The sequence below is a fragment of the Thunnus albacares genome, chromosome 21 (genome assembly GCF_914725855.1).
Source record: "Thunnus albacares chromosome 21, fThuAlb1.1, whole genome shotgun sequence".
NCBI classification, from domain to species: Eukaryota; Metazoa; Chordata; class Actinopteri; order Scombriformes; family Scombridae; genus Thunnus; species Thunnus albacares.
This window is the reverse complement of record NC_058126.1, coordinates 21,255,178-21,282,818: the sequence shown is the minus strand read 5'-3', so window position 1 is coordinate 21,282,818 and position 27,641 is coordinate 21,255,178. Positions and strand designations below refer to the sequence as shown.

Sequence of the window (27,641 nt, the reverse complement as noted above, 5' to 3'; positions counted from 1 at the left end):
TGCCATCTGAACCCGTGTGTAGAACATTTTAATGTATTAAAATGAAGTCCTGACCTAGTTTGGTTGTCTATCATTTAATTTCAAGATCTTGTTCTATTGATGTTATTATACTGTGTTCATGAGATGGAAGGAAAAGACAGTTATTTATGCATCATTTTGTATGTTCAAAGAAGTGGAAAACAGACACATTTTCTGAGGTATTTACGTGTTATACATTTCTTTATCCAAGGTGTATTTGGAGAGGCTCCTGACCTATGCTGAGATCGACATTTGCCCCGCCAACTGGAAGCGTATCGTGTTGGGAGCCATCCTCCTGGCATCCAAGGTCTGGGACGACCAGGCGGTCTGGAACGTCGACTACTGCCAAATTCTCAAGGATATCACTGTGGAGGACATGTGAGTTGCTGCAAACACATCCAAAATACTGCACTTTATTGATATGAAGGTAGTCAAGGAAGACTGGACTAGATTGAGGTCAGTAATGCTAGGTGTTAGCAGCTGGTGCAAATGGTTATTGACACAGTTGGCATTTATAGCATATATTGTTCCTGAAGCTACATTTCCTCCTGCATAACAATAATTATTAAGCATGACATTTGTTATTGATTTTTATGTGTCTTTGTTGAAGATGACAGGAGGTGCACTCTGTCATGCAGCAGGACTGCATTGAAATATTTACAATAAGTAGCATGTAGCTTTAATGGCCAGATTTCAGTTAGATTGCATGATATGTTGTTTTTTATGATACACTTGATACACGTTATAGCTTGGTAGTTTAAGTTTATGCTGAGTTCATAGCCAAGAATTATGCCAAAGATCTAAAAGCTATAACGGTCTCAGAAAATATCTGGTAGAGTTTAGTGACAAAAGAGGTGCATTATACATTATCACTGCTGTGTGGAAGAGCTGGCAACACCAATCAGCTGACTTCTTTTCCTTCTGTAAAAGCAGTGCTCTTATGATTGTGAAAACAGTCTGGACTGCTTCCACCACACAGCTTCTCTCAAAAGGAAACTGGCGTCCTTGTGTGGGAGGTGCAGAATCACTTGACAGAATATACCATACAACGACTTAAATAAAAATTAGCATGGGAGCACATGCAGCATATTTTCTTAGCCTGTTTCTCTGGCTGCTGTTGAATGTATTTTGGGTATCACATACACAAGATAGGATCTGTTCTTGTCACATCAATCTCTGTGTCCAAGCCATTTTTATTAATCTTTCCTTGTTGCTACTACACTTGCCTTAACCCACATTTAGTGACTAACAATCAGAGTCCTTATTTGCTGAGAATAACCTGTGTTTGAGGGGTTATCCTGAGTTCAAGAGGTGTTGAGAGGCACATACATGGAGGTCTAGACCTCCTTGATCACAGTGCTTATGTTGGGCTTATGTTGGGGAAGCATCTTGAGCTCGAGGACTCACCACGCTGTCCTATATTCCACATCCGTCTCAAATCATCAGGAATTTGGGCTGGATTATTCTAAGGAAGAAACACGATGCTGCAGACGTGTTGCTACTGCTACGACCTCTCACCCCTGATGCCTTCACACTCTTTCTGCACCAGTGCCTGTATACTCCTGTCCTTGGGCTCAGAATTCACACAGCCATGACTGTGGTCCACCTGTTTAGGACTCTTTCCAGTGAGAGGAGCCCAGCATGTGGCTCTGCTATGCTCCCATATGGCAATTTACCGGACAGTGACTCAGTATTTGACCGCAGATTTCTTTGGAAGATCAATTTTAAATCCCTGCTCGGAAGCCTAGTCTGCCGTATTCCCCCTTCCCACCCGAGTAGACACAGATGACTGTAGATCCACATTGGCTCGACTGTAAAATTACAAAAAGAAGTTGATGAGAATAGCTGGGTGAGTGCCATGGCGAGATAAAAAAACAGCAGCAAGCATGAGGCAGAGTTGGGCTACAGTGAAGTCTAAATTTAGCTGGTGTGTTGCTGCGTGCCTGTAAATGTGCGTGGGTGGTGAACAAAGGCTAGGAAGAGGAGATGGATAGTGCTTCTTATGCAGGTAACAATGCAAAATGAAATGGTCATGACTGAAGAGAAACAAATGAAGGCATCTGTCATCACACTGAATAAGGGATCACAGAGCTGTTGAGCATGAGGCGACTCATGACAATAGCATTTTCAGGGTGTGGGATTAATATTTTCTTACACATAAAGCTCAGAGCTGCAGAGCTTACTTAGATATCACTCCCTTTCAGTATGAGGGAAGGCTTATGTTTGGTGGGTGCATTGGGGATTTACTTAGTGTATGTGTATTGGTACTGTACATAATAACACCCACTGTCGGTGTGAGGTGATGGATTTGCCAGGATGCTCTCATGTGGTCTGACTAGTATTACTGTCATTTCTCTGCATTCATACAGGATTTCTTTGCAGACAGAAATGGAATTTTAATGGTCTAAGTAACTTTATTTCAATCTCAGCTACATCAGGTTTTTTAGTTTGTCAAAAGGCTCTTCTCTCAACTCACATATACTGTCTTTCTGATAAAGGAATGAGCTGGAGCGTCAGTTTCTGGAGCTGCTGCAGTTCAACATCAACGTGCCGTCCAGTGTCTACGCCAAGTACTACTTTGACCTGCGCTCCCTGGCTGAGGCAAACAACCTCAGCTTCCCCCTGGAACCCCTCAGCAGGGACAAGGCCCAGAAACTAGAGGTGAGCAGTACACAGAAATACTGGAGACAGAGTTTGATTTTGGAGCTCAAGACATATAAAAAAAATGATTGAAAAATAAATCTCACAACGTGTCCTAGTTAATTTATCAAATCTGAACCCAATTTATCGTGGGCTGTATGTGAAATGCAGTACAATGAACCAAGTCCAAGTGGGTAATTAGTATTTTGAAGTGCCTCAGCTTAACACACATGCACACAAAACACATCCTCTGCGGGGTGAAGGACAGGATGTAAGGCCGTGTTGCTGTGTAATTAGCTTCACTGCCTCATCATCTGTCTCTCCCCTCGTCCTTATGCCTTACTCCGGTTCATTTGAAGCAAATCTCAGCAGCAGCGATGATGCATCATTGACCATTTTTCTCTCCCTCCAAAAGACTATATCAAAATTGTAGTGTGTTGACAAGTGTTTGTCAATAATAGATATTTTACAGCATACTATTTGCATATGGAACAGAACCATTGGTAATGTTATTAATTCTACCTGTGCTTTTTTTTTTTGCACTTTTTCTCTTCTAGTTTATTTCAGTTTTGCCAAACAGACTTGAATGAAGTGTTGTCAGAGCAAGGAACAGAGGTGGTCAAACATTTTGTAAATGACATTTGAAAGAATAAGATGAGGTCATTGGTTAATGTGTTGCTGTTTGTTACATAGAGTCACAGTAGCTCCAACCGGTTTAGTATACCAACAGTGCTCTTTGTTTGGTATGCTAAGACAGCACTTTGTTGTCACATGGATACACAGGAGACCTGTGCTTTTCTTTTGCTGACAAGTCAAAATGTCTGCTGTGAAAAAAGTGTAATTATTTGCCCAGTAAGTGTGTTACTAGAGTAATGGTAGTAATGGAATGGAATTTTTTAAAAATAATTTTGATGATTTTAGATGATATGCTGTTTATCTTTTGGTGTAGAGAAAGTTGTCCAATAGAGATTGATTGATGTTTGTTTCCGTTCTTTAAAAGAAGTCAAAAAGGATTTAAGTTTGAAATGATTTTAGCATGCAATTAGAGTTTTGTGTAATATTTTTTATTTTGCTTTTGACTGTTTGGGTTTTGTTCACCCATAGTTAATGTTGTTAATGCTGGAATTTAAACCATGATAATTAGATAACACTATTTGTCTGCTTATAAATCTTTGTGTTTCCTGTGTTTGATTTGGATTTTTGTCTCACTACTGTCAAGTTATATAGAAAAAAGATTCAGGACAGAAAAATCACTCCATTTTAATGAAAGTTCATGGCAAATAAATTACATGCTTTGTATAAACCCAGTCCAACTCTCAGTTATGGTGTCATGACCACACTATTATTGTAACTCACACAAGGATAGGATTTGCCATCTCAATCTAATTTTTGTTGTGTTTTGACTTTCAGGCCATCTCACGGTTGTGTGACGACAAATACAAGGACTTGAGGAAACTAGCCAAGAAGCGGTCAGTGAGTGCAGACAACCTGACGGTGGTGCGGTGGTGTCCAGCCATCATTTCCTAACACTGGCCGCCGGCAGTAGATAGACCTGTCAGACGTACTGTATTTCTGCCCAGTAAGCAGGCAGACCAGGTGGGCAGCAGTCCTGTGGATCAGTGGGTCTGTCTGCCTGATAAAACAGGAAAACACACACAATCTGGCACTTTTTCAAGTGTGATTGCACCCTCGCTGGTTGTTGTACATAAAGGAGGTCCCACTGGCTACCTGCACTGAACCAAACAGAGCTGAGCTGAACCAAACTGAGGTGTGTGAGTGAAAAATGTTGGAATGAAGACTGCAGAAGAGAAGAAGCCAAATGGAAATACACCTGGCAATGTGAGAGACTGTGTCACATTGAAGAAAGAAAATAGGAACAAGCTTAAACTTAACAGAACACACACGACAGCGGTAGCAGCATTACGATATCCTCTCTAAGGCTCAACTGGCCTTGTATGGTTGACTGAGGAGACCGTGTACATTCCTTTAATTTTAATCTTCTGGCTCAGTCAGTTTCTTAGCGGAAACATGAGCTGATTTATTTTTTTTTGACAGCTTACAGGCACATTGAACATTTTCAGTGCTCAATTCCCCAGTTTGTTTCAGTGTTTTGTTGATGTTTTTCTGTTCATGTGCATTCCCATCCAGCAGAAAGCTCTGCTAGCAGATCCAAACACACGAAAAGGAAAGACATATACATTCCACCATTAACCTGAGTGAACAGTTAACTGACACATTAGACTGCATATTATTAGCCCTCCCTGATAAAATATTCCACAGAGTATTCAGTGACATTACAGCCATTCAACTGAAGTTCTCATTTAGAGAGCCAACAATGAAGCAAGTCAGTGTTTAAGTGTGTTAGACTCAAGGGCGCTTTGACAGGACCTGGGAATTCACTCTATCTCCATTCAGATACAGCCATTCACTTAAAGCAATATTCATGCGCTGCTTCGTTGTTGTGATCAGATACAATGAAGCCTGCATACTTGGGAAAAGACTGACTGGAAGACGAGGGTCCACTGCTCTCAGTCAGATGTGAGACATACTGTAGAGCTTATGTTGTACTTTATTCACTGCCATTGTCCTGACCTGTGGTGCCTGTAATAAGCTAGTTTAACACTTCTCCCCTCTCTACTGGAGGAACAGAACAAATAACTCAAGTATTTTTTCCACAACATTTTGTATGGTTCTTCCAGCTTACAAAGAAACAGCACAAATTGAATATTAACATTTACAAGCCACTAAAAGCATGACTCTTCAGGGTTGTTTTTTGTTGTTCTGGAGAGGTCCTAAATGAATGGAAAAAGCATTATATGATTATTCAAACACTGCTCACGAAAAGATAGATTGTATAAATTTTGCTAAATTTTGTCTCTATAGTGTAAATACAGTGCCAGTGTGCAAAATCTGTAGACTGAGGTTGTACTGTAAAAAAAACAAAAAAACAAACAAACAAAAAAAAAAAACAGAATGATGTTAGAATATTTATATTGGATCAGTTTTTACTGTACATGAGGAGGACGGTAAATATGTTTGATTCCTTGTTCCTATGACAAATCATTAAAAGAAAGGTGAAGTATTAAGATGTAAATGGGAGACACCACTTAAGAATTTTTGTCTCTTTTCTTGTTACAATGTTTTCGCACTGCAGAAAATGCCACGTTTTTATGTGTTACATACTGTATATGATATAAAGACAATACAAGACAATTCAGGCTTATTTTATTTGTTTTTATTTTTAAAGATTTTTTAACCCCACTCTGAGGAAACATTGACTGATTCATATGTTTTTGATGTACAGTAAATGAAGAGACTTATTTCTTATGGAGTCCCGAAACTGACAAAATGTAGTAAAAGATTATCAGGCAAGTGAAAAATGAATTGGATACATCAATAAATGTTATTGTTAGTTAAATAATTACAGTGTAAAAAGAAATGTAAAACTTTTCTTTTAACCCGCAATCATTTGTTAATTAATCAAAACTTATGTTTCTCTTTTATCATTTTATTTTTCCAACTCCTTATTTTTCTACAGCACACATTTAATCATTTATCTATTTGCTATTTTCCCCTCACTCCTTTTCCTCAATACCAGTTTTTCTCATGTTTCAAAGTTGTGTTAGCTAGCTAACTATGTTAGTGTTAGCTTGCTGGTTAAAATGCTTTGGCTACCATACAGTGATGCTACAGCAGTACACAGGTCAGTACATGGATGATAAACATTATAGTGGCTGGTAGTTTTTTTGACAAGCCAAAGCTAGCAGAAAAGTGTGGTGCTCCACGTGTTCATCCATCTGTGCTAGCTAGCTAGCCACACAATCCTCTCATTGCTCTAGTATGATGTTACACACAGAAACCCTGGACCAATGACTGCTCTGGACATGCACTGACATTTGTTTTATATTGTATTATATTGTATTATATTTTCGTGGCAAAAACAGGAAATAGAAAATGACTGAAAGTGTGCCAAGACCTAAAAATAGGAATATCAAGGGAGTGGGAAAATTAAACAAGCTAATGCAAGACGAAAATGAAAAGGCAAACAATTTTTGTCAGTTGTCAGTTTCGGGGATCCATATTTTCTGGCATTTACAGGAAATAAGTGAAACTATCAAACTGTTTTTTTTCCACAAACAAATCACCTCCTGATTTGCTCTTTTTTCTCGATATTTCATAAGGCAAGAAGTAGGAAATATACAGGGATGTAGTATGCTGTAAACCTATAAAATAATTGAGTTTAATTCATTCTAATTTTCACACTTTAATGGGCCGATTGAAGTGATGCTTTTAATATATAGACTTTATAATAGTGGTTTGCCTTATGATCAACTGGACTCACATTAATAGTAAACTGAACACTTAAGAATATCATGACATAACCTGGAAATCTAAAGTTTGAATAAGACACAAAAACAGCTTTTTAATGCGTTTTTCTTCTTAAAACAACAGTCATAAAAAGGTTCAAATTCCAATGTGATATCAACTCATTCTCCTCCACCACAATGTACTTGTAACATTTGAGTTTCCAGCTTATTTTGTGGCAACTTCCATGTCTGTGATTTAATTTATGTTGTATGTCAGGCTACTAGAGAACAAGTCAGTCAGGTCAGTGATATTTCTCATTCTGACAAGTAGGTGTAAGGAGGGACAGAACCGTACCAAAGTCATGGAGAAATGAAGGACGATCCTGTCGGACGTGTTGCTCTGACCCAGCCCACTTGCACATGAAGTATATGAAAAGGTGTCTGGATTCGGAGAGAGAACTGTTGCGTTGCCCAGTGCTTTGAATGAGTGGAATGTGTCTTTAGGAAAAGTAATGTTACTGGAGTTGCTGTTGTAAGTTCAAACTGTTAGAGGTTATTCAAAGATTGTATATCATATTTATTGTATGTGTGTGTGCATACAGCCCAGTCTGGTGTTTTCTAGACCCAGAAATAAGCGTTTTGATGCCATGTGGTCAACTATGGTGAGTCCTGAGGTGGAAAATGAAACCCTGACAGCAAAGACGTTGGGCCTGTGGTGTCCTGTCGGCTGGTTACAGTAGGTGTGTGTCATAGCCTTGTGCACTGAACTCTACCTCTACATAGAGTTTTACTTTTCTCTCAATTTTTCTTCCTCTCTTCGACTGCAATTTTTTGGATTCAGCTTTGGTCATGACGATTTCCCGTGCTAACGTCTGTCATTGCTGTTGCTGTGACATTTTTTTTGTTTTTTCATTGATTGCCATTTTCCACAAGTTGTACTGTATTCTGTTATTGTTGTCATTGTCAGTGTATTATTTCCTTTTCAGTGAGTCATACCATTCCTGTTCTCAGTTTGCCAAACTCAAATTTCTCTCTTTCTCTCTGTTCTCTTTTTCTCTGTATGTTTTCAACTATGATTTAAAAAATTGCTCCCAGTTCTTCTCTTCTGAAGCAATGTTTAGAAAAACCTGTGCGAGAATTAAACTTTAAAACCTTGCAATAAATCCAGTGTATGTTTCTTGTCAATTTTACACTCATTTTTAATGGGACATAGTATGAGACATCAAAGCATCAGTCATGGTCTTATCATGAGTGCTTTCCACTTGGCATCACAATATTTCGATATGTACTGCATTGTGCAGCTGATGTGACTCGGAGGGCTTTCTTCTCCCAGAAAGAACCATTAAAATGGCTTAGAGCAAGTGTTAATACAGAGATTACACTGTGCCATATTGTCACGGAGGGACACATTTAATCCTCCGTATTAGCCTTGATTTGCATTTCAATCGCTGCTCTGGTAATTGCTATACAAGTCAATTCAATGCAATGAAGAGGTGCTGTGAGCTTTAGTGAGAGCAACAGCCAAACATCTCTTATGAACTACATCAAACATGGAAAATTGATGCACATACACTAAACACACAAACTCACTTTTGAAACCAAATCTCTTGGTTTCCTGAACACAGTTGAACAAAGTATGTAAGTGCTGTCAGTTCATTTTTCAGAGAATTTAAGGGAGTTCAGCTTCATTTTGTCATATTAGGCTCCTTACAGTCATACATAAATTACACGTCTATAGCCTCTCCTGAAGTTCAAACAAATACGTATACGTGGATAATACAGTTTCAATGCAGAAACAGGACGCCATGTCATATATGTCTGTATGGCTCATTGCCTCCTCATTGTACCTAAACATTCCTGAAACTGCGTATTTCTCTAAGAAGACTGACTAATTGTCAACATTAACACCTTAACACCTTAATTACTTTGTTTATTTATTTACTTTATGAGATTAAGTTTGGTAACATCATGTTCCCAAATGTAAATGTCCACCTATGTAACCTGAACAGAGGTCCAATCAGCAAAAGAAATAGAAAACACCTGTGTAGTTAATAAACGGGACAGGCTTTATGGGCATGACAGAATCTTCACTTATCTTGTGCTTATGCTAATTTAATGGGGAACAGCTGTGAGATCAGGTGGACTATATATCCCAAGTTTTTGGACAGGTGGGGAATAGTGGAGAGTTTACATGGAAAGTAAAGGAAACAAATTGCTGATGCTGGAGTCAATGAGGAACCATCCAATGAGAACATAGGCATAATAATCCATGAGCTGAAAGGCATATATTCCTCCCTGAAAATAAACCAGGCTCAGATGCTTTATGGGAACTATGATTACATTTCTTGTGACTTTTATCTGTGATGAAAATGAGCAAAAGCAGATGGGACAGCAGAAGGAGTTCTTGCCTCCTTGTTTTGTGTAACTGTGGAATACAGATCAGTCATTGTCACTCCATTATTACAAACTGTAGAAGAAGTTTAAGGTGTGATGAGTTCCAAATAAAATCTGATTTTTTTTAATATTGTGACAATCAAAGACACCTCTAACCTGTCACAACAGGATATAGTCTACTCTTGGCTGAGGACACGTGTGTTTAATATAAGGATTCATTAGAAAACAGAAATGCACACATTTTGATAAAGAGCCAATAGTTTAACATATAAATCAAATAATATAATATCAAAACATACTGTATAAAATAAGACTGGATGTGCATAATCATAAATATAATATCTTAACAAATTACACCAGTTCAATTTCAAATGAATTAAAAAGCAGTAGATGTGTATGGAGAAGGCTTTACATATAAAATGTTTTTGTGTGTTGTTGCAGGTCATCTGCTCAATCAGTGAAACTGAAAACAGGTGTGCTTCATTAACCTGTAGGCAGTGACTAGACATGCTCAAGTAATTGTAGGGAAGGGGTAAAACTGTTTAATATGTATTGACGTTGGTGTGTGTGTGTGTGAGATTGTGTGTGATAATCGCCAACTTTAAATGTTGATATTAACATATTAAATATCTTAAATTAGTATTTTATTTCTTATTGGGAATTCCTGGAATGCTTGCACCTGTTTGTTAACCCTGTACTAACCTGAGCAGATGGTATGTTCCAGTTCAAATGAAGCTCAGAGAATAAGAAAGGCAGTCACTTCTCTGTGGTGGGAAATGGGTGCATGTTTGTTTTTTTGTTAATAAAACTCTGCGTTCAGTTGTTGCATTGTCGTCATCATCCCTTTCAAAGTTTCGTTTCCCAATGCCAAACACTCTACTGCCCTGCTATATCAGTTCTACAGTGTAAATGTATTAGATGTGTAAATTCTTCTCTATCCTATGTTACCTTGTCAAAAATTCATATTCACTCTATTTATTTTCAACTATATTCCCTATCCCACCCTTGTAATACCTTTTAATGAGTCGTGGGAATTTTACTGTGAGCCAGTATTGAAGTGCTAATGACCATTGATCTGTAGTGATTATGAGCCAAGCTACCTTTTAGCCATGTGGATGCAGCATGTAAAGAAGGATCTGATTTGTCCCCTGCAGAATCGAAATCTTCTCTATATGATGTGGACTAGTATATTACAGAACCCATTTAGAATTGATCTCATCTAATTAGAAATTAAAATTGTAAATCAGATTAATGATTAAATTGTTTTAGTTCTCACACACATTAAATGACTATACAATAGCTCCTTATCAGTCATAAACTGGCATCAGTTGTGGGAAAATGCAGTTTACAACTTATTTATCTTTTCATGAGGGCTCATCCACTGTCTGCATGTCTACAAGTAATGATTTATCACTGAAAGATGCAAAAGGAAGGGCTTGTATTTTTTATGGTGTTGCTAGTTTGAAAATGCTTGTCTTTGTGCTTGAGAACTTAATACAGCAATTTGAATGAGTAAGCCAGGAGGCTTGTTGTTCTCCTGTAAGGATGACCAACAGCACCAAAATATCTCCGCAATGCCAGGACAGCGACGTGCCTTTGGAAGTGTGTTAAGAATAGACCCACAATGGGGCTCGCTCCCGTCTTCTGTTGTCTGAGGACAGACAGTTGTCTGCAAGGGACAGAGGGGGAGGTAAGACGGGAGTATATACTAGATATCCCTCACAGTCTTCCAGAGATTTAGGTGACTCAAGTGGATCAGCTTGGATTTTGCCCACCGGGATCTGGCACATGCTCCTCATAGATGAAGACTGGAGCGTCAGACTGCAGTTGGAGACTTTGTGTCAACCTGGAGGTTATTGTGCTACTGGAAGCTGCTGTGGCCCTTGGCAGGGTAGAGGTGGACACAGGAGAAGAACAGAGGCGGCAGGACAGAGAGTGGGGTTCTGGCTTAAGGATTTAGGACTGGAAGATATTGGAGGACCTTGAGCACAGCAAGCATGGCGGGCTCAACTGCCTCCGAGGTTATCTTTATCTCTGTCAATCACAGCATCACCTTGATGGGTGAGTTGACTTGAATGACAAAAGAGATTCATTGGTGTCAGTCTTAAGTACATGTTTAAAGAATATTTTTATCATGCTTTTCTACAAATCTATAAACTTCAAGGTGAAATATCAGACAGGCATTTTTTGCTGATTTCTCAGGCCTTGAGTTCTTTGCAAAGTCTGCAATATTTGCTATACCACACACTGTCAACTCAGCACACTTTTAATTCCAATGTGCTTATATTTCAGGAAAGGTGTGGCTCATTGTGATGATCTTCCTCCGTGTCCTGATCCTTCTCTTTGCTGGTTATCCTCTCTACCAGGATGAGCAAGAGCGATTTGTATGTAACACCATTCAGCCTGGCTGTGCCAACGTATGCTATGATCTATTTTCCCCCATCTCTCTCTTTCGCTTCTGGCTGGTGCAGCTCATTACCTTATGTCTCCCTTACATCATCTTTATCATCTATGTGGTCCATAAGGTCTCAAATGGGCTCAACGTGGACCTGAGCTCCTCAGGTCCAATCAAAACCATGCAGCTGTACAAGATTCACCAGGAGATGTTCAGCAAGACGTCCGTAAACAAGATGGCTCTAGGGGCTGAGCGAGGGTGGGCACGATGCTTCACAGGAGCCTACATCCTCCATTTGATGTTCAGGACATTGCTGGAGGCAGGGTTTGGGGCAGCTCACTACTATTTGTTTGGTTTCTATATCCCCAGGAGGTTCCTGTGCCAGCACCCTCCATGCACTACTCAGGTGGACTGCTACATCTCCAGGCCCACTGAGAAGACTGTAATGCTCAACTTCATGCTCGGTGCAGCCGCTCTGTCCCTTTTTCTAAATGTGCTGGATTTCATCTGTGCCATCAAGCGCTCTGTGAGGCAGAAGGGCAAGAGGAAGATGATAGTGGAGAAGATATATGAGGAGCAAAGTTTCCTTTCAGCTGGGGAAGCCTCCAGGGGTATAGATCCAAATGCCTCCCTGACTCAACAGGATCCAGAGGCAGAGGCTGCTCAAACAGGGAGTTTCAGGAAGAGGCGAGGCAGCAAGGGTTCTTGCAGAGGGGGAACATTTGCTCTAGGTCAGGAGGCACCCTCTCTGGAGCACTCCTCTCTACCTCATTCTCCAGGACCTCTGGGCTGCAACACCAATGGAAACAACGGCTGCTCTGCTTCCCAAGAGGAGGCTTTGGAGAGGGATGGCAGTGAGCTGGCTCTCTGTCCCCCAGAGCCCGTGGGCACACCCAGATCCATTCGTGTTAGTAAACGCAGCAGACTCAAGCCACCGCCTCCGCCCAGACGGGACCTTGGGTTGCTCCCTGGGGTGTTAGCAGGGCCCACCGGGGATGTTTCCACAGCAACAGCAGTCTGCACCAGGAGGGTGGGTCAGTACACGCTGGTTGAATTAGGTAGCGGTGCAGAGCTCCAGACCAATGATGAAGGGCAGGAGAAAAGATCTGAGTGGGTATGACTCTAGAAGGTTGGGTTGCTTTATTTCTGGGTTATTTTGGAACATAAGACTGGGGTAAATAGATATGAGAGCCATATGAGAAAGAGATACCCCAAGGGTTAGACAGTGGGAACAACTGTTGGAGCCATGCAGTGCTCTCTACCTCATTTTACAATGCAGACTGCACTGTCAGTTAAGGAGAATCCATGCCAGCAATACATTCACTAGATGCTGCAGAATCATGAGGGGTAAGCATATTTACTTTGATTTTGTCACGCCATCAGATCACATTGCCTTTGAAGAGCGTGCATTTTTTACCCCTGTGATGCAAAGTGACAGGAATTCAAGAAGTGAAAAGAAACTCTCTTAACAAAACAAGTCAGGAACGAAAGGACACATTAGCCTTTAGCGTCCTTGGGCAAACCTCAACCTTGAGAAAATCTAAAAGAGTGCAACCCACCTGTTTCTTGCTGTGTTGGCTTTACCCCCACCTCCGTTGACACACTGTCCATAAACAAAGGCAGGCCTTGACCTATCCCACATATACAACCCCTTAACCCCCACCACAGCCATTCTATATGATACCACCATCAAACTCCTCCATTGTGTGTGGGTCACTGGGGTCAAAGTGGACATGGGTAGCCTCTGGGGCCTGTGTTTGTATGACCTTTTGGACTAGGAGGGTCAGGTTGAAATGAAAGGCAGTAATATTGCTAAGGTGATGTTATCAAGCTCATAGAATGAAATAGGACCCCTCCATCAGAAGTGAAGGACACTATGAAGGCCCCTAAAGCCGACATAGGCTCACAAAGCAATTATGTTCCCCCATAGGGGCTCTATATTTATGGAGACAGCTTGTCACTCTATTTCAGGGCCTAGCAGAGCTTAGGAGGAATACAAGCCTCAACATATACTGTCACTAGAAATAGAGCGCAGCAGAGCTCTGCAAAGGAGAAGTGTTTCCTGTTGCCCTTCAGGATATCTGCACTCGGCTTGATGTGGCTTTGGTTTCACCTTGATCAAAGCTCAGATTAATGTGGGTCAGAAGACACCACTTCCCACTGTGACACATGTCAGTCATACACAATATAATAACCTTCGCTGAAATGTGTTCAGGTTTTTGACAGCAGCATAACCTGTCAACCAAGTTTCTTGAAATAATAGAATGACTTTATACTGATGGTTGTGAGACTCCCGCAGTAAATCAGCGGCATCACCGTTGCATCTGCTGCTCTATAGCTGAAGGGCCAGTCTCTGTGTAAACAGATAGCTCTTGATCTTCCTCCTCTTGTGGTCTCTTTGAAGGTGACAACAAAAGCTTCTGGCCTCATATCTCACCTTTCTACAGAGAGCTGCACTCTGACTGTCATAGGGGTGACCACAGGGGGTTTTCATAAAACCACATCATATGCCCAAGTGTTGAGTGTGTAAAAGTTTGACTTGGGGAGAAAGGACATACAATTCACCAAAGGTGGACTTAGTTACCCTTGTTTTCATCAGTGCTTTACTGTATGTTAAACTTTAATTGTTAAAATGCTAAAATGAAAACATAACCACATATGAATTCTTATTGTAAATTATATATTTTGTGAAAGACAGTTTTTGTTGTAATACCTTTTAAAAAAAATCTGTATTATACATACACATTTGATTAAAACAACTATATCTAATTTTATCATATCTTGGACTTAAAGTTTTCCAATAAAATATCAAATAAATTACTGTGCCTGTACAGTTTAATACACTCAATTATATATAGAATCATTTGTTTTTTTTAGAGTGAAAAATCTTTTTGGTTTTTTAAACCTATTTTTTTTGTGTGTATTTTACCCATTGACTCTCTAATGTGAAGTGATCTTACAATGTTCAACAGTGATGGCTGTTCGACAGTGTTTTTCATGTTATAAACTATTAATATATTAAGATAATGTACACTTTCAAAGCACTTTACAGTACTGACACAATGTCTTTTTGCAAGATCAGTTTGGTCCAGTCCATTGTGCTGTAGATGTTTCACTGATACTTTGAAATCATGCTGCCCTCCAGTGACACAAAATATGAAATGCTGCAATATGATGAATCCAACACTTGAAATCTTCCCAGCTGCTGTCTGGTATTTTGATGACTTTTTTCAAATGTGAATATTTGTATCTTCATAACATGTGGTTGTGACACTTTTTTCTTGTAATAAAACTAGTGGATAAGGTGTCTTTACTAGATTCATTTCAATTTTTTATTCAATTTGCCTGAATTTTCAAACTGTAGATTTACTAAACATTATTGTGCCAAGTCTCTACTGACTACAAGAAGAGCAGTGTCCCTTCACTTATTATTATTATTATTATTATTATTATTGTTATTAATTATTATTCTTTCTTTTTCATTCATTTTAGTCCATCAGGAGTAATACTTTATCAGCCACAGCAATAAATCAGTGTGATATTACTGAGAGGTTTTGAATGGTGCTAATATCTGTTTTTGAAATGCAAATTTACTGGTCAGAGTGACAAGCAGGACCAGCTTAACCTGTTAAGAGGCCCAGAGGTAAAAATGAGTTGTGGGCCCCTACTAGGCCCCACCAACACATACAAAACACAACACACAAATTTATGTGCCCTTGTCAAGCAAATTAGGCCAGTCTGACCATTGACAGTTGTCAAAGTCCGCCCTTAGCATTCACAGCCACATGAATATGACAGGTTTTTTAGGCACTGTGCAGGTTACTGCAGGTAAAGTGGAATGCAAAGAAATAAAGCATGCTTATTTTGTTACGTAATCAAAGCTTGTCAGAACTTGCTCAGTTGTGTCTTCCCACGTGTCTGAACTGTTGCCTGCTCATTTACATTTCAACAGCTACAAGAAGCAGGGCTTCTTCTAGCTTTTACCACTTTTTTAAAAGCTAGTCAAACAGCTAGCCTCTTCAGATCAGCCTAATCCATTCACCATGTTCATTTCTTTCATCCTACTATGGCTCTGTATTTTTGTCTTCATCCTCTGTCTCAAATGTCAGAGACCAGAGAACTTTCCTCCAGGACCTCCTCCACTGCCATTCCTGGGGAACCTGTTGGACCTCAGCCTAGACAACCCCATGAAGGACTTTGAGAGGGTAGGAAAAACACTGAAATAGGACATCTGTTCTACAAGACGGACAATCCTATATACATATATATATACAAAGCAGTTGTAAATGATTGGTTATTGGAAGCAAATCATCCCCACACTGTTTCTACTTTAAGAGCAGATTTATAGCTGTCTGTATAGAATTGCATAGCCTTATTTTAAAAACTCCTTAACCTGCTGAACACATGCATAGTTTCAAGGTGGATTGCAGCTGTGAGCTGGGAGTAACATAACTGTTCAAGAGTTTCAGTCCTGCAATAAGAAGGAGGCTCAGAAAATCTTCTTCTTGGGTGTGAATTAAAAGCAAAGCTATTGCATTATGCATTTTGACTACTCACTGATTCATGATCACTTTAAGAGCATCTTACTTTGCTCTACCCTAGCTGAGGAAGTGCTATGGAAACGTCTACACTCTTCATTGGACCAAACCAGCCATAGTCATCAATGGGGTGCAGGCAATGAAAGAGGCTATGATCACCAAGGCTGCTGATTTTGCTGGACGACCCCAGGACATCTTTGTCACTCACCTCACTCAGAACGGTACAACTGAAATAAGGTGTCATAAACAGAGGATGTAAAGACAATAGATATAGTATAGTTCCATTTGATAAAGTATCATATGCTACATGTTATAGGAGTAGTTCTGGCAGACTACGGCTCTAGTTGGAAGGAGCACCGTCGCTTCGCTCTGATGACCGTGAGGAATTTTGGTCTGGGGAAACAGTCCATGGAGCAGAGGATTCTGGGAGAGATACAGTACACAATAGAAACACTGGAAAAGAGCATTGGTATGCCATCTGTGGGTCCACTCACCATGACTTCTCATTTAGTAAGCAGGTTTAAAACATATTTTATCACATAATGCTCTGTTACAATGGTTTGAATTGCACTATGCTGTATTGGATTTATGTTATTGTTACATCTTTCACAGGTAAAACCTTGAGTCCTCAAGTTATGTTTCATAATGCGGCTTCCAACATCATCTGCCAGATTCTGTTTGGTACACGTTATGATTATGATGACGACTTCATCAAAGTGGTTGTTCAGTGCTTTAAAGAAAACTTCAAGATAGCTAATGGACCCTGGGCTATGGTGAGTCACAACTTGTTTAGAAGATAACAACATCAGCTCAGAAATATCAGAAATTCTGCAATTAAGAATGGCAGTGAAATATAACTACAGTTGTTAATTAAAGTGCATACAGTTTTGAAACCACTGTTCCAATGGTAGAAGAAAAGGATGTTCATGGCAGAACTATACAAAAGACTTGAAAGACTGTATTTAGGTCCTGTAGAAATTACCAGGTGTCCTATATTGGATCCAATGATACACAGCATGCTGTCTCTTTTGGAATTAGAAGTCATAATCAATCACATTTTTAGTTTGTACCAGATTTTAATCAGCAGCAATAGCAAACAGCCTTTGTATACCACTTTAGAAGTGCATTTGAAAGATTAGCTGTGCTAGCTTCATTAAGTGGTTAAAAGGGGGGTTCTCAGACTTTTTCATATTCAGGGCACTCAAAAATGCTGTATATGAAAATGTCTTGAATGCTTGATGAAGTTTTGACTTTTGCAGAGAATTCAGAGCATCTAAATTAGCAGCCATTTGTCGACAATATCAGAAAACCTATGAAAGCTTCTTGATAGTAAAACTGGAGCAGTGTTTTACTTCGGTCCATGTTCCAGATTTTAGAAGATGCAGCAAAGTGACACAGGCTCCAGGAGTTCTTCTGTACTTTTCCTCATTATAATTTAAAAAGGTATGAACAAAGCCTTTCCAAAGCAAAATCCTCAGCATTTAAACTGACATTTAATGCTGTTGATCAAGGAAAAAATATTGATTACAAAATGAATATCTCACATCTTTCCTTCTTTCCTACTTTGGCATTTCTTCTATTGGAGCTACTTTCCCCATTTGAAAAGTAAAAAAATCATACATTTCCAAAAACACTTTACAAAATTGTCATGTTTTATTTTTCAGACTTCTAACAAACTTGCAACTCATCTGATCGCTGAGCACAAGGAGACCAGAGTCCCTAGGCAACCAAGAGACTTACTTGACTGCTACCTGGACGACCTGGACAAGGTGTGTCTGTGTATGTGTCATGCAAATAAAACAGATTTTAATGCTAAAAAACAGAGAAAGAGACAATCAATAAGGCAGAGTTGCTCATACATAATCTGTCAATTAGGGATACACTCAGACGGTTGAAAACGTTGTTTCGTCTTTCCAGAGAGCCTATGATGGCTCTTCTTTTTCGGAAGATCGACTCATCATGTTTGTTTTAGATCTTCACTTTGCTGGGACTGACACTACCTCCAACGCCCTGCTCACTGGCTTCCTCTACCTCATGACCCATCCACATATACAAGGTACACCTGCAAAGTCTTTCAATCTGTCATTCTTTCATTCTGTTGCTCAATTCTTTCACATTAACTGTGTGTGTAGGATTTTCTACTAATTATTTGACATTTTGATGTGTTGTTCTTAAACTCTGTCAGAGCGATGTCAGCGGGAGATAGACCAGGTATTGGAAAAGAAGGATCATGCCAGTTATGATGACAGACACAACATGCCTTACATGCAGGTATGTTGTTAGACATTTCAGAATGGTTTTGTTTTGATATTGCACATGCAGATATGAATCATAGTAGCATATTTGGAATTATATATTTAGTAGTATAACACAAACTCTGCTACAGATAGGCCTCATTCACTCATTGCATTAGGTTTGCTTATATCAGAGGCCTTGGTAAAATGATTAAAATCCTTCATTGGATTTGGAGATTGTGTACAGCTCTTAAGTAAACTTAATGGCCTGGTTTCTTGCTTTGTTGTTGTCAAGAAATGTAAATTTTCAGCATCTCCATAGCCACCTCTCATATTAATACTTTAGTGGTCTTCTTGTGTTTTGTGGTTTAGCTTCTGGAGATCCTGAATTTTTTTTTCACAGTCAGAGAATGTACAAGAACATGGTGTCTAATCTCTTTGAATCCAGGCTGTGATCCATGAAGTCCAGAGGATAGCCAACACTGTTCCTCTCAGCGTCTACCACTGTACAACTAAAGACACAGAGCTCATGGGATATTCTTTACCAAGGGTAAGAAACATGATGATAGTTTCTTTGGAACATTTTACTGTTTCCCGGCGATGCCATGTGAAAAACTTTGGACATGGTCAAGTGCAATGTCGCAAAAACATGGACTGAAAGCCAGTTGATTGTTGTCCCATTTTCTCCTCAGGGAACACTGATTATCCAAAACCTGAATTCAGTGCTGAATGAGGAAGGACAGTGGAAATCCCCTCATGAATTCAACCCTGAGAACTTCCTGAATGACCAGGGAGAGTTTGATAAACCAGAGGCCTTCATGCCTTTCTCTGCAGGTATTAAAGCTCAAGCTCTAGTGTTCATGTCCATCTTGTATTCTAAGAGTTGTACATGACTTACTGATACAAAATATCTCAGGTTCTCGCATGTGTCTTGGAGAGGGTCTGGCCCGTATGGAGCTCTTTCTCATTATGGTGACTCTTCTGAGGAATTTCCAGTTCGTTTGGCCTGAGGACGCAGGACAGCCAGACTACACACCCGTCTATGGGGTCACTCTGTCTCCCAAACCTTACCGCATGAAGGTCCAACTCAGGGCCACATGGTAGAACTGTAGTAACACACGAGAAACAATGAAGATGGATCCAAACCTGGACACAAGTGGCCAGTAACTCACGATAACACAATAAATACAATGAGAAGAACATTTTTTAAATATTAAAACTATATGCAGAATATGTAATTTTATATACTGGTCTGTGTGTGTGTGTGTGGTGTGCAGGGTTTGATATCATCTCTGTAAACAGCCTGTGTGGAATTTCACAGCGTTTCCTTTGCAAAATTGTCACACCTAACCTCATATCCTGTCATCCATCTCCCAAAATAGATGTTCAGCACATCTTGGACCTCTATTTATAGAGACTATCTGCACACAGTGTTAGAGAATTTAACATACTGGTTTAGTAAAACATTTTTATTGTGGATTATAAAGAGACTAATAATAAACTCAGAAGCTAAAATTTAAGAATGTTTTTTCCAAACTTAGTACAAACAACACACTTTATGTTGTCCATGTCCATCTCAGAAAGAAAAGGCAACATCTAGTTAATGGCCCCATCAAGTGGACAGAAGAGGGAACTACACTTAATAAAGTTTCATTTTTGAACATGTGAAGTGTGGCACAGTTTCACATGGGGAAAAAATGTCTTAAGCTAAATAAATGAGTTTTGATATAGTGGGCTATTCTACTTTATCAGATTAGTTGGATTGGATGTGGATGTGTGTGATATATGAGTATATAGATTAAATATATGCTTTGTCTTGCATAATAATACACATCTATAAATGATACCCCTGATACCATATCATGTGACTTTAAGCAATACTTTCAAATGTTTTTAAAATGTTTGTGGACAATTTAAAATTAAAGCATGTATAAAAAATAGCTGTCAATTTGTTGGTGTCTATTTTTTTACATGTTGTCCTCCTGCTGTCATTCCACAGCAGGTAACCTATTGAGGCTGCAGATAACTAACTAATGGCCATTTGTATTAATAAGTGATATTGTTTTTGCATAGGTAATAATTTACTTTGAAAAATACCAAAGGTTTGGTGAAATGATAAATTAATTTCATTTCACTTGGCATATACTAAAATATTGCACACTGCAGGTTGCTATTATCTTTCATGAGAACTGAAGTTACAGTTTGCATTACATCCTCCTATAAACAGAGATCCCTGTAGTCCCTCTTTTAGACATCACCAATCTGGAAAAACACTCAGCGCTTCAGATGAAAGAAGTTTTCCTTTTGTGTACATGTCAGTCAGTCAGTGTAGGGAGTGTAGGAGTGAGGGAACACAGTGTTCTGCTAGTGTGTGTGTGTATGTGTGTGTGTGTGTGTGTGCGTGTGTGTGTGGAGGTGGGGGGTCCCGGGATTGGAAGAGGCAGCAGGGGTGCACTGTAAGGACTACTAAACCACAGAGGCATTGTTACTGTGCCAATGGGGAGTCGGCCATTTATGCTGATATCTTTGTTAGACTCAGTCATAGTACTAACCCCAAAGTGACACACTTTGTTAAAGAAGCACAGTTAAAAAAGCATAACTGACAAAATATTAATTTGACCTTTGAATTAAACTTTTACTAAAATAGACTAGATCTGTTCCAGGAAATCCAGGATCATTACCTTCAGAATAACAAAAGGAACTGACTTAAATCACGTTTCTAAACTCACCTTTTAACTTTAGCTTCGATGACGTTCATGTCCCTTAGAAACTATTACCACGCAGCCTGACAGAACTCAGGATGCAGAGCCCCTCTATTTTCCAACATCTGGTGTCTCAAATGGCCAGCTGGGAATATTGTGCCTGAGCTGGAGGTCAGGAGCTTCAACATTAATCTAAATGGGTCACACAAACCCCGAGGTCACTGTTATGCTTTAAGTTTAGGAGAATACACCCACGGAAACTCTGGGGCTTTTACTGCTATTGTTCTTTTTCCACTGACAAATTAAATCTAGAAAATAAAGAGAAATTATAGTAACTGAGTGATGGTTTGCATGTTGTAAATGTCATATTTCAAATATTTAGGCCGATTTTGATTTACATACATGTAGTAGAGAGTGTAAAACAGTGTAAAACCAACATATAATTGGACTTTTTTGCATTTTTTATTCTTAATATTATTGTTAAATCATGTTTTTATAATTTATGTTGTCATCCAAAAGACTTATGTACACCAAATTTAGGTCTACTGAAAAAAGAAAAACAACAACACCAAAAACAAAAAACAGATAGGATTTCAGTCTAGTAATGGGCTAGATGCTGTTTCTACACTGCAGTCCCAATTAAAGATACTATGTATATATATATATATATATATATATATATATATATGTATGTATGTATGTATGTATGATATAGTTGTCTGTCTTAATGTTTAGAAAAACAGCTAATAAAAATCACAACATGCTGTCTACAGCTGCAAAATCTCCTCTCATGCATTAAGAGATAAAAAAACCCTTTACCCAGGTGTATCAGAAGGATCAATAATAATAAAAAAGCATGGCCTGCCTATCACCCCTCCACTCTCCTCTGTGTCTGCCTCTCATCAAACGCTGCCATTAATATTTGATGGGCAGCAATGTCAGAATGCTCCTCCTGGCCCCTAAAATAAGGCTTTAACACCTGGCTGCGGAGAGCGATCGGGTAAGAAGACAATTCAATCAGAGAGGCTGCGTGAGCGGTCGTTTCTTGAATTGCTGCACAGGTTCTGCTTTTGTTGCTGTATGCTGGCCAGAAATACCTGCATGTTTATAATGTGGCCTTAGAGAACACACAAAAAAGCCCTGACAAGATCAGATGTGTGTCTGTAACATACCCCCCCATAAAAAAAAAAAACAACCCCATAAATTCAGACTTGACCTGGACTATTACCAGCTAATACGCAGCCATTGTGAGAGCCCTGCCCAGTCTGTGTGAAGCATCTCTTAACAAAACTCCCAGCACCACTCATACTTTCTCCTGTAAACTGCACCTATATGGGTTGGTGACCGCTGTGGAGGAAATGGGCTGTTCCCTGATAATTACAGTGTGTGTGTAACAGCCAAGCCAGGACATGCTTTTTTTAAGTGCCTGGACAGTTGGTTCATGGAGCCAGCAGGTAGTTAGGACTGTGTGTTCAGCAGTGAATGTCAGGTTTTGGTGTGAGTGGAGAGGCAAACTTAATGTCAACGCTCAGAATTCAGTGTGGAGATGTGCATTGCTGCTTTCACCAGTAGGTGGTGCTGCACATTCATGTCACTTCCATGAGGCTGTACAGTCAGAGCTGGAGCTGACTGCCTGACTGAGGTTTTTGAGGTAAACACAAGAAAAACAAGCTGTAAGACTGAGAGCAAAATGTGACTATCTGATAGAAATGATTCAGACCATGAACTTGCACTTAAGGTCTTTACCAAGCAGAGAGCAGCGTGATGTTTAAAGTTTTAATGGATTAATTTCAAAGATGCACCTAAACAATAACTCCCAAACTTAATCTTCAGTAACTTCACACAAATGTTAGAACTACTCGGAACTGCTGAAAAGCAATGCGGAAGAAAAATGCTCTTTTGATCTTGAGAAAAGTACATTTTTGTGTGACTGCACACCAGTGATACAAGATTTATATGGCTGATGTTCAGTCCCTACAGATGCATGTCTACACTGAACTGAGGCTTTTGGATTCTACATCTACAGTCTGAGCGTAAAGGAACAAAGCAGTGACTACAAAGCAAACTGTCACCATTGACCAGCAAATCAAAGGCATTTCTAGGCTGGGTTACAGTGTATCATCTTATGCCAGCGCATTGGGTTAATTGGGACTGCACCAGATACATTTGTTGCAAAAATGCCTCGATTAGGGGGCCCTAAGATGTGAGATCATGTGGAACAGACCACCTGTGGGGCTTTCATTGCTATTTCAATATCATTCATGTCAAGGCCCCTGCACTCGCTGACACAGCTTGAGCTGAGGGGAGAGATGTTTCAATTCAGGCCCGACGAAAAAACCAAACACAAGACGCAGGGGCTCTGGCAGGTTTCAGCTCTGACAACCAGCCCCCCACCCCCTCCAAAAAAAAGTGAGGGTTCCAAAATGCTCTTTCAATTGTAGGACGTCCATCAAAGCATCCAAATGGGGACGTTTAGGAGAAACTTGGCACATCAGACAGACACTCCTAATACACACCACCTTTATTCTAGGCTGTTAAAAAAGAAAGATCAAAGTTTCTGCAGATGAAAAGGGTCCCTTCCCTGCATTTATACCCCATTCACCCAGTCCCCCCTTTTTTACTAAATTAAGAAAGCGGGCTTCGGCAGGCATGTGAAGAGGACTTTAACAATTATGGAGATGCTCCAACTCAACCCCTGCCTCTAATTACCGGTCTCTGATGGTTAAAAGGGCTTCCTTTTTAGCCGTGACTCTCAAAAGCTGCTATTGCTGCTGCCATCCTCAACACGGTGCAAGGAACCACAAAAACATGCCTGCATAGGCTGGGAAGAAACACACAAGACCCCCACCCACCACCACCACCACCACCACCCCCACCCTCTCTACATGGGAAAACATTGCAAAGTTACACAGGTCTTGAGATTTATCAAATGTTTTATTGTCAAAATAGAGGTCATATTTGCTTTTTTGCTTTCTCACAAAAAAGACATCTACACTTTGTACAAATTTACAATAGCTTATAAAGTTTTCTTTTATACACAAATTTACACATTTGTACATAAGCTTTATATAAATACATTTGAAATTACAAAATGAAGACCCGTAAAATACTTGGGCACTATTAAGGCTTAATTTAAACCATCTTTGATGTGATTGACATTATACAATGTTATCTGGCACTATGTAGATAAAATGGTAATAAAAACCCAAATGCTCTTTGTATGAAGCTAGTTAGGAACAAAATTGTCTCTCTTCCTACAACAAGTAATGCCCAGTTTGCGTAAAAGCCTCAGTCTGTACCTCTTATACATTTAACAGGGAGGAATTAACCTGTGTGAATGCCAGGTGCATTGTTCCAACCAGTTCTCCCCACAGAGGTGTGTGTGGATGTTTGGGAGGAAGGAGGGGAACACCTCAGCAGCAGTTCATTACTATGCAAATTGCTTAAGACAGGGAGTGATGGGTTATCTCCCAAACAATTAGCAGTCCTCATAAGCTGCTTTTGTTTTCTCATTCAAACCTGGGACAATGGCATCTGCTTGGGGCAAGACACGGAGCTGGCCGTGCCTGACCTCCACGTCAGTCCGGTGCTCACGTCGCTGTACATGGAGCCACTGGTGCCTTTACTGCCCCAACAGCACCTGGTGCAAAAAGTCCTCCAAGAGTCCAAAGTCTTTCCCGACCAGATCCACACCCCAGACGTGATGCCCACCAGAAGGCACATAAAGTACTTTAACATAAAAACTGCATAGTCCGGACTCCTGCGGTCCCGCTCCAGTAAACAGTTGGAGCAATTGTGTGTGATCTCCCAGCTCTGCCTGTTGTGCTGCTCATAAAAGTAACAGGCTACTATGATTGTGGCAGGTACGGTGTAGAGCACTGTGAAGATGCCTATTCTAATCATCAGCTTCTCCAGCTTGTCAGTCTTGGTGCCACCTTGTTTGATGACGCTGCGGATCCTGAACAGGGACACAAATCCGGCCAGGAGGAACATAGTGCCTATGAATAAATAAATAACCAAAGGGGCGAGAACGAAGCCCCGCAGGTTGTCCAGGTTCTGGTTCCCCACGTAGCAGATGCCAGCCACCGAGTCCCCGTCCACAGAGCTCAGCGCCAAGACCGCGATGGACTTCATGCTGGGGATGAGCCAGGCGGCCAGGTGGAAGTACTGCGAGTAACTGGCGATCGCCTCGTTCCCCCACTTCATCCCCGCTGCGAGGAACCAAGTCAGAGACAGGATGACCCACCAGATCGAGCTGGCCATGCCGAAAAAGTAAATAAGGAGGAAGACCACGGTGCAGAGTGCGGGGCCGGTGGTCTCGTAGTGGATGTGCTCCAGGTCGAACTCCCGGTTGCAGGCCACCTTCTCGTGTCCGGCGATCAGTCTGACAATGTAGCCGATCGAAACAAACATGTAACAAGCTGAGAGGAAGATGATGGGTCTCTCTGGGTACTTGAACCGCTCCATGTCGATGAGGAAAGTGGCGACGGTAGCAAAAGTTGACACGAAGCACAACACGGACCAAAGTCCTATCCAAAAAGCGGTGAATGCTCTCTCGTCGTGCGTAAAATACGGGTTGTGGCACGGCATGGCGCAGTTGGTGATCTGTCCTGTTTTGACACGGTTGTAAAGCGGGTGACGGTCCGTGTTCACCGGTACCATGGGCTCCAAACACTTGCAGCCCGGCTCGCACGGAGCGGCGGGCGGCTTGTATTTCCCAGGCGCACCGGGTCGGCCGGGCTTATTTTTCGGTGGATTGTAACCCTTGCCGGGATGGTTCGTGGGTTTAGAGAGCACGGGAGAAACTGTGGTGGAGTCGGTCCTGTTATAGTCCATGCACAGCGTGTCCGGGTTGCCTTGCACCGGCAGCAGGTCACACTTCATCCTGTCCGGCCAGGGAAAGCCATACTGCCTCATAAGAGGCGCACAGCCGGCCCGGGCTCTCTCACACACGCTCCGGCACGGCGGGAGAGGCTTTTTGTAGTCCTCCAGGCAGATCGGGGTGTACATGCTGCACAGGAAGAACTTCAGGTCCGGTGAACACTGGATCTCAACCAGAGGCCAGAACTGGTGCACCTCCAGTCCCGCCTCGTCCTGCGTGTCGTGGTTAAACTGGTTGGGCATGTAGGTGTAGTTGTAGCCGATCCCCTTACACAGGGGCACGGCTATCTCCTGGCACGTGATCTCCTTGGCCGTGGTGCGGCTGGATCGGGGCAGGAGAGCGAGTGAGAGAAGCAGGTAAATCCCAAACAGGTCGTACTCCATCCCTCCGGCGCGTCGTGTCCCCCTCTTCTGCTCTGGTACAAACGCGTAAATCCTCTCAGCCGCCTGCTTTTGCCTCCAGTCCGGTTAGATTTTGCGCAGCGAGCCCATCTCGCTTCTCTCAGTATCTTGCACGGAGTTGCAAGCAATGTGCAAGCCGTGTTTACTTTCAGCTGAGCAGGAGGAGGAGGAGGAGGAGAGGAGAAAGCAGCCTTCAGGGCGGCGAGCAGCAGTCAAGATGGCTGAGAGGAGAATCCACCTTCTTCTGGAGACTGCTTTCAGTATCCTCAGCCAGTCTGATGATGAAAAAAACCCAAGTGCTGCTGTCCGATCGCTACAAACAGGGAAATGTGGGCCTCCTTTCTTTCTTCAAAACACAGCGACTACATTCAGTCGGCTCGTCCCACCTTAGTCCTGGTTCCCATACAAATCATCGGCTAGGAGACGACGCGGTGCCGATATATACTAGACCCAGGCAGGCTACACCCCCGGAGCCGCTCATCCAATCACAGAGCGGCAGGGGCGGTGCCTCTCAGGAGTCAATCAAGTTTTTTTTTTTTAAACCAAAGTATGTTTTGATATATAGCTCATGATCATAGTAGTTTTGCCAGTGTCTGTGACTCCGGGATACAGGAACGACGATGTGGATGATATATAGAAAATGATGATGCATGAGTTTATCTCCAGCTGATGATTACTACAAATCAGTCACATTCTGAGAAAAAATAAGGACTGTTATAGATTTTTATTCCAAAATATTAATATTTCATATTCAACTTCTGACTGTAGGTAATGTGTGTATTAAAATTTATATTCTGCGCGGAGCCATCAGCTCATCTAAACTATAATAACCCCATAATCAATCCCCAAAAATGTATTCCAAATAGCAAAACTATCATTTTAACATCATCATCATCATAATAAAGTAAATATAAATACGCTATGAAGTATCTAAGGCGCACTAGAATGTTAATCTATTATTTTTACAATCTTACTCCGTGTCTAAACTTCTAACTTCCTTTAACTCACAATCTTTGATAGTGTCACAACAATGGTAACATGCACACCAGGCAGAGCGAGGATTCGTCTAGCTCCAGATGATTGTTTCTCTGTGTGTGTGTGTGTGTGTGTGTGAGAGAGAGAGGCCAGTT

General features: G+C 40.9%; 4 protein-coding genes across 9 annotated transcripts in view; 3 read left to right on the top strand and 1 right to left on the bottom strand.

Annotated features, from left to right (window-relative positions):
* Positions 1-8,128, top strand: part of ccny (cyclin Y) — a 41,033-nt gene extending 32,905 nt beyond the window's left edge. For all 6 annotated transcript variants that reach the window (XM_044339515.1, XM_044339513.1, XM_044339514.1 and 3 more), the window contains 3 exons: positions 230-396; positions 2,517-2,679; positions 4,069-8,128. In XM_044339515.1, the coding sequence (XP_044195450.1) occupies positions 230-396; positions 2,517-2,679; positions 4,069-4,185 (447 nt within the window). In that variant the 3' untranslated portion in view covers positions 4,186-8,128. The remainder of the gene's footprint in view (positions 1-229; positions 397-2,516; positions 2,680-4,068) is intronic.
* Positions 8,129-9,977: 1,849 nt separating this feature from the next.
* Positions 9,978-13,551, top strand: LOC122973016 (gap junction delta-4 protein). Its single transcript, XM_044340463.1, is given in 4 exon segments — positions 9,978-11,420; positions 11,652-12,782; positions 13,465-13,513; positions 13,515-13,551. Coding segments are annotated over 4 exon segments (1,281 nt in total). The 5' UTR covers positions 9,978-11,356.
* Positions 13,552-15,655: 2,104 nt separating this feature from the next.
* LOC122972930 (cytochrome P450 2F2-like) lies at positions 15,656-20,427 on the top strand. Its single transcript, XM_044340351.1, has 11 exons — positions 15,656-15,959; positions 16,357-16,513; positions 16,609-16,761; positions 16,905-17,079; positions 17,637-17,648; positions 17,899-18,075; positions 18,212-18,348; positions 18,478-18,563; positions 18,975-19,076; positions 19,219-19,360; positions 19,443-20,427. The coding sequence occupies exons 1-11, from the start codon at positions 15,798-15,800 to the stop codon at positions 19,628-19,630; spliced, it is 1,491 nt and encodes a 496-aa protein (XP_044196286.1). The 5' UTR covers positions 15,656-15,797; the 3' UTR covers positions 19,631-20,427.
* Positions 20,428-24,143: 3,716 nt separating this feature from the next.
* On the bottom strand, positions 24,144-26,937 carry fzd8a (frizzled class receptor 8a). Its single transcript, XM_044340350.1, has one exon. The coding sequence runs from the start codon at positions 26,491-26,493 to the stop codon at positions 24,742-24,744; it is 1,752 nt and encodes a 583-aa protein (XP_044196285.1). The 5' UTR covers positions 26,494-26,937; the 3' UTR covers positions 24,144-24,741.
* Between the last annotated feature and the right edge of the window lie 704 nt (positions 26,938-27,641).

Coding starts and splice junctions, on each gene's coding strand:
- LOC122972930 (XM_044340351.1), top strand. CDS start 15,798: ATGTTCATTTCTTTCATCCTACTATGGCTCTGTATTTTTGTCTTCATC. Junction 18,564..18,974: donor ACAACATGCCTTACATGCAG/GTATGTTGTTAG, acceptor CTTTGAATCCAG/GCTGTGATCCATGAAGTCCA. Junction 19,361..19,442: donor CTTCATGCCTTTCTCTGCAG/GTATTAAAGCTC, acceptor AAAATATCTCAG/GTTCTCGCATGTGTCTTGGA.
- fzd8a (XM_044340350.1), bottom strand. CDS start 26,493: ATGGAGTACGACCTGTTTGGGATTTACCTGCTTCTCTCACTCGCTCTC.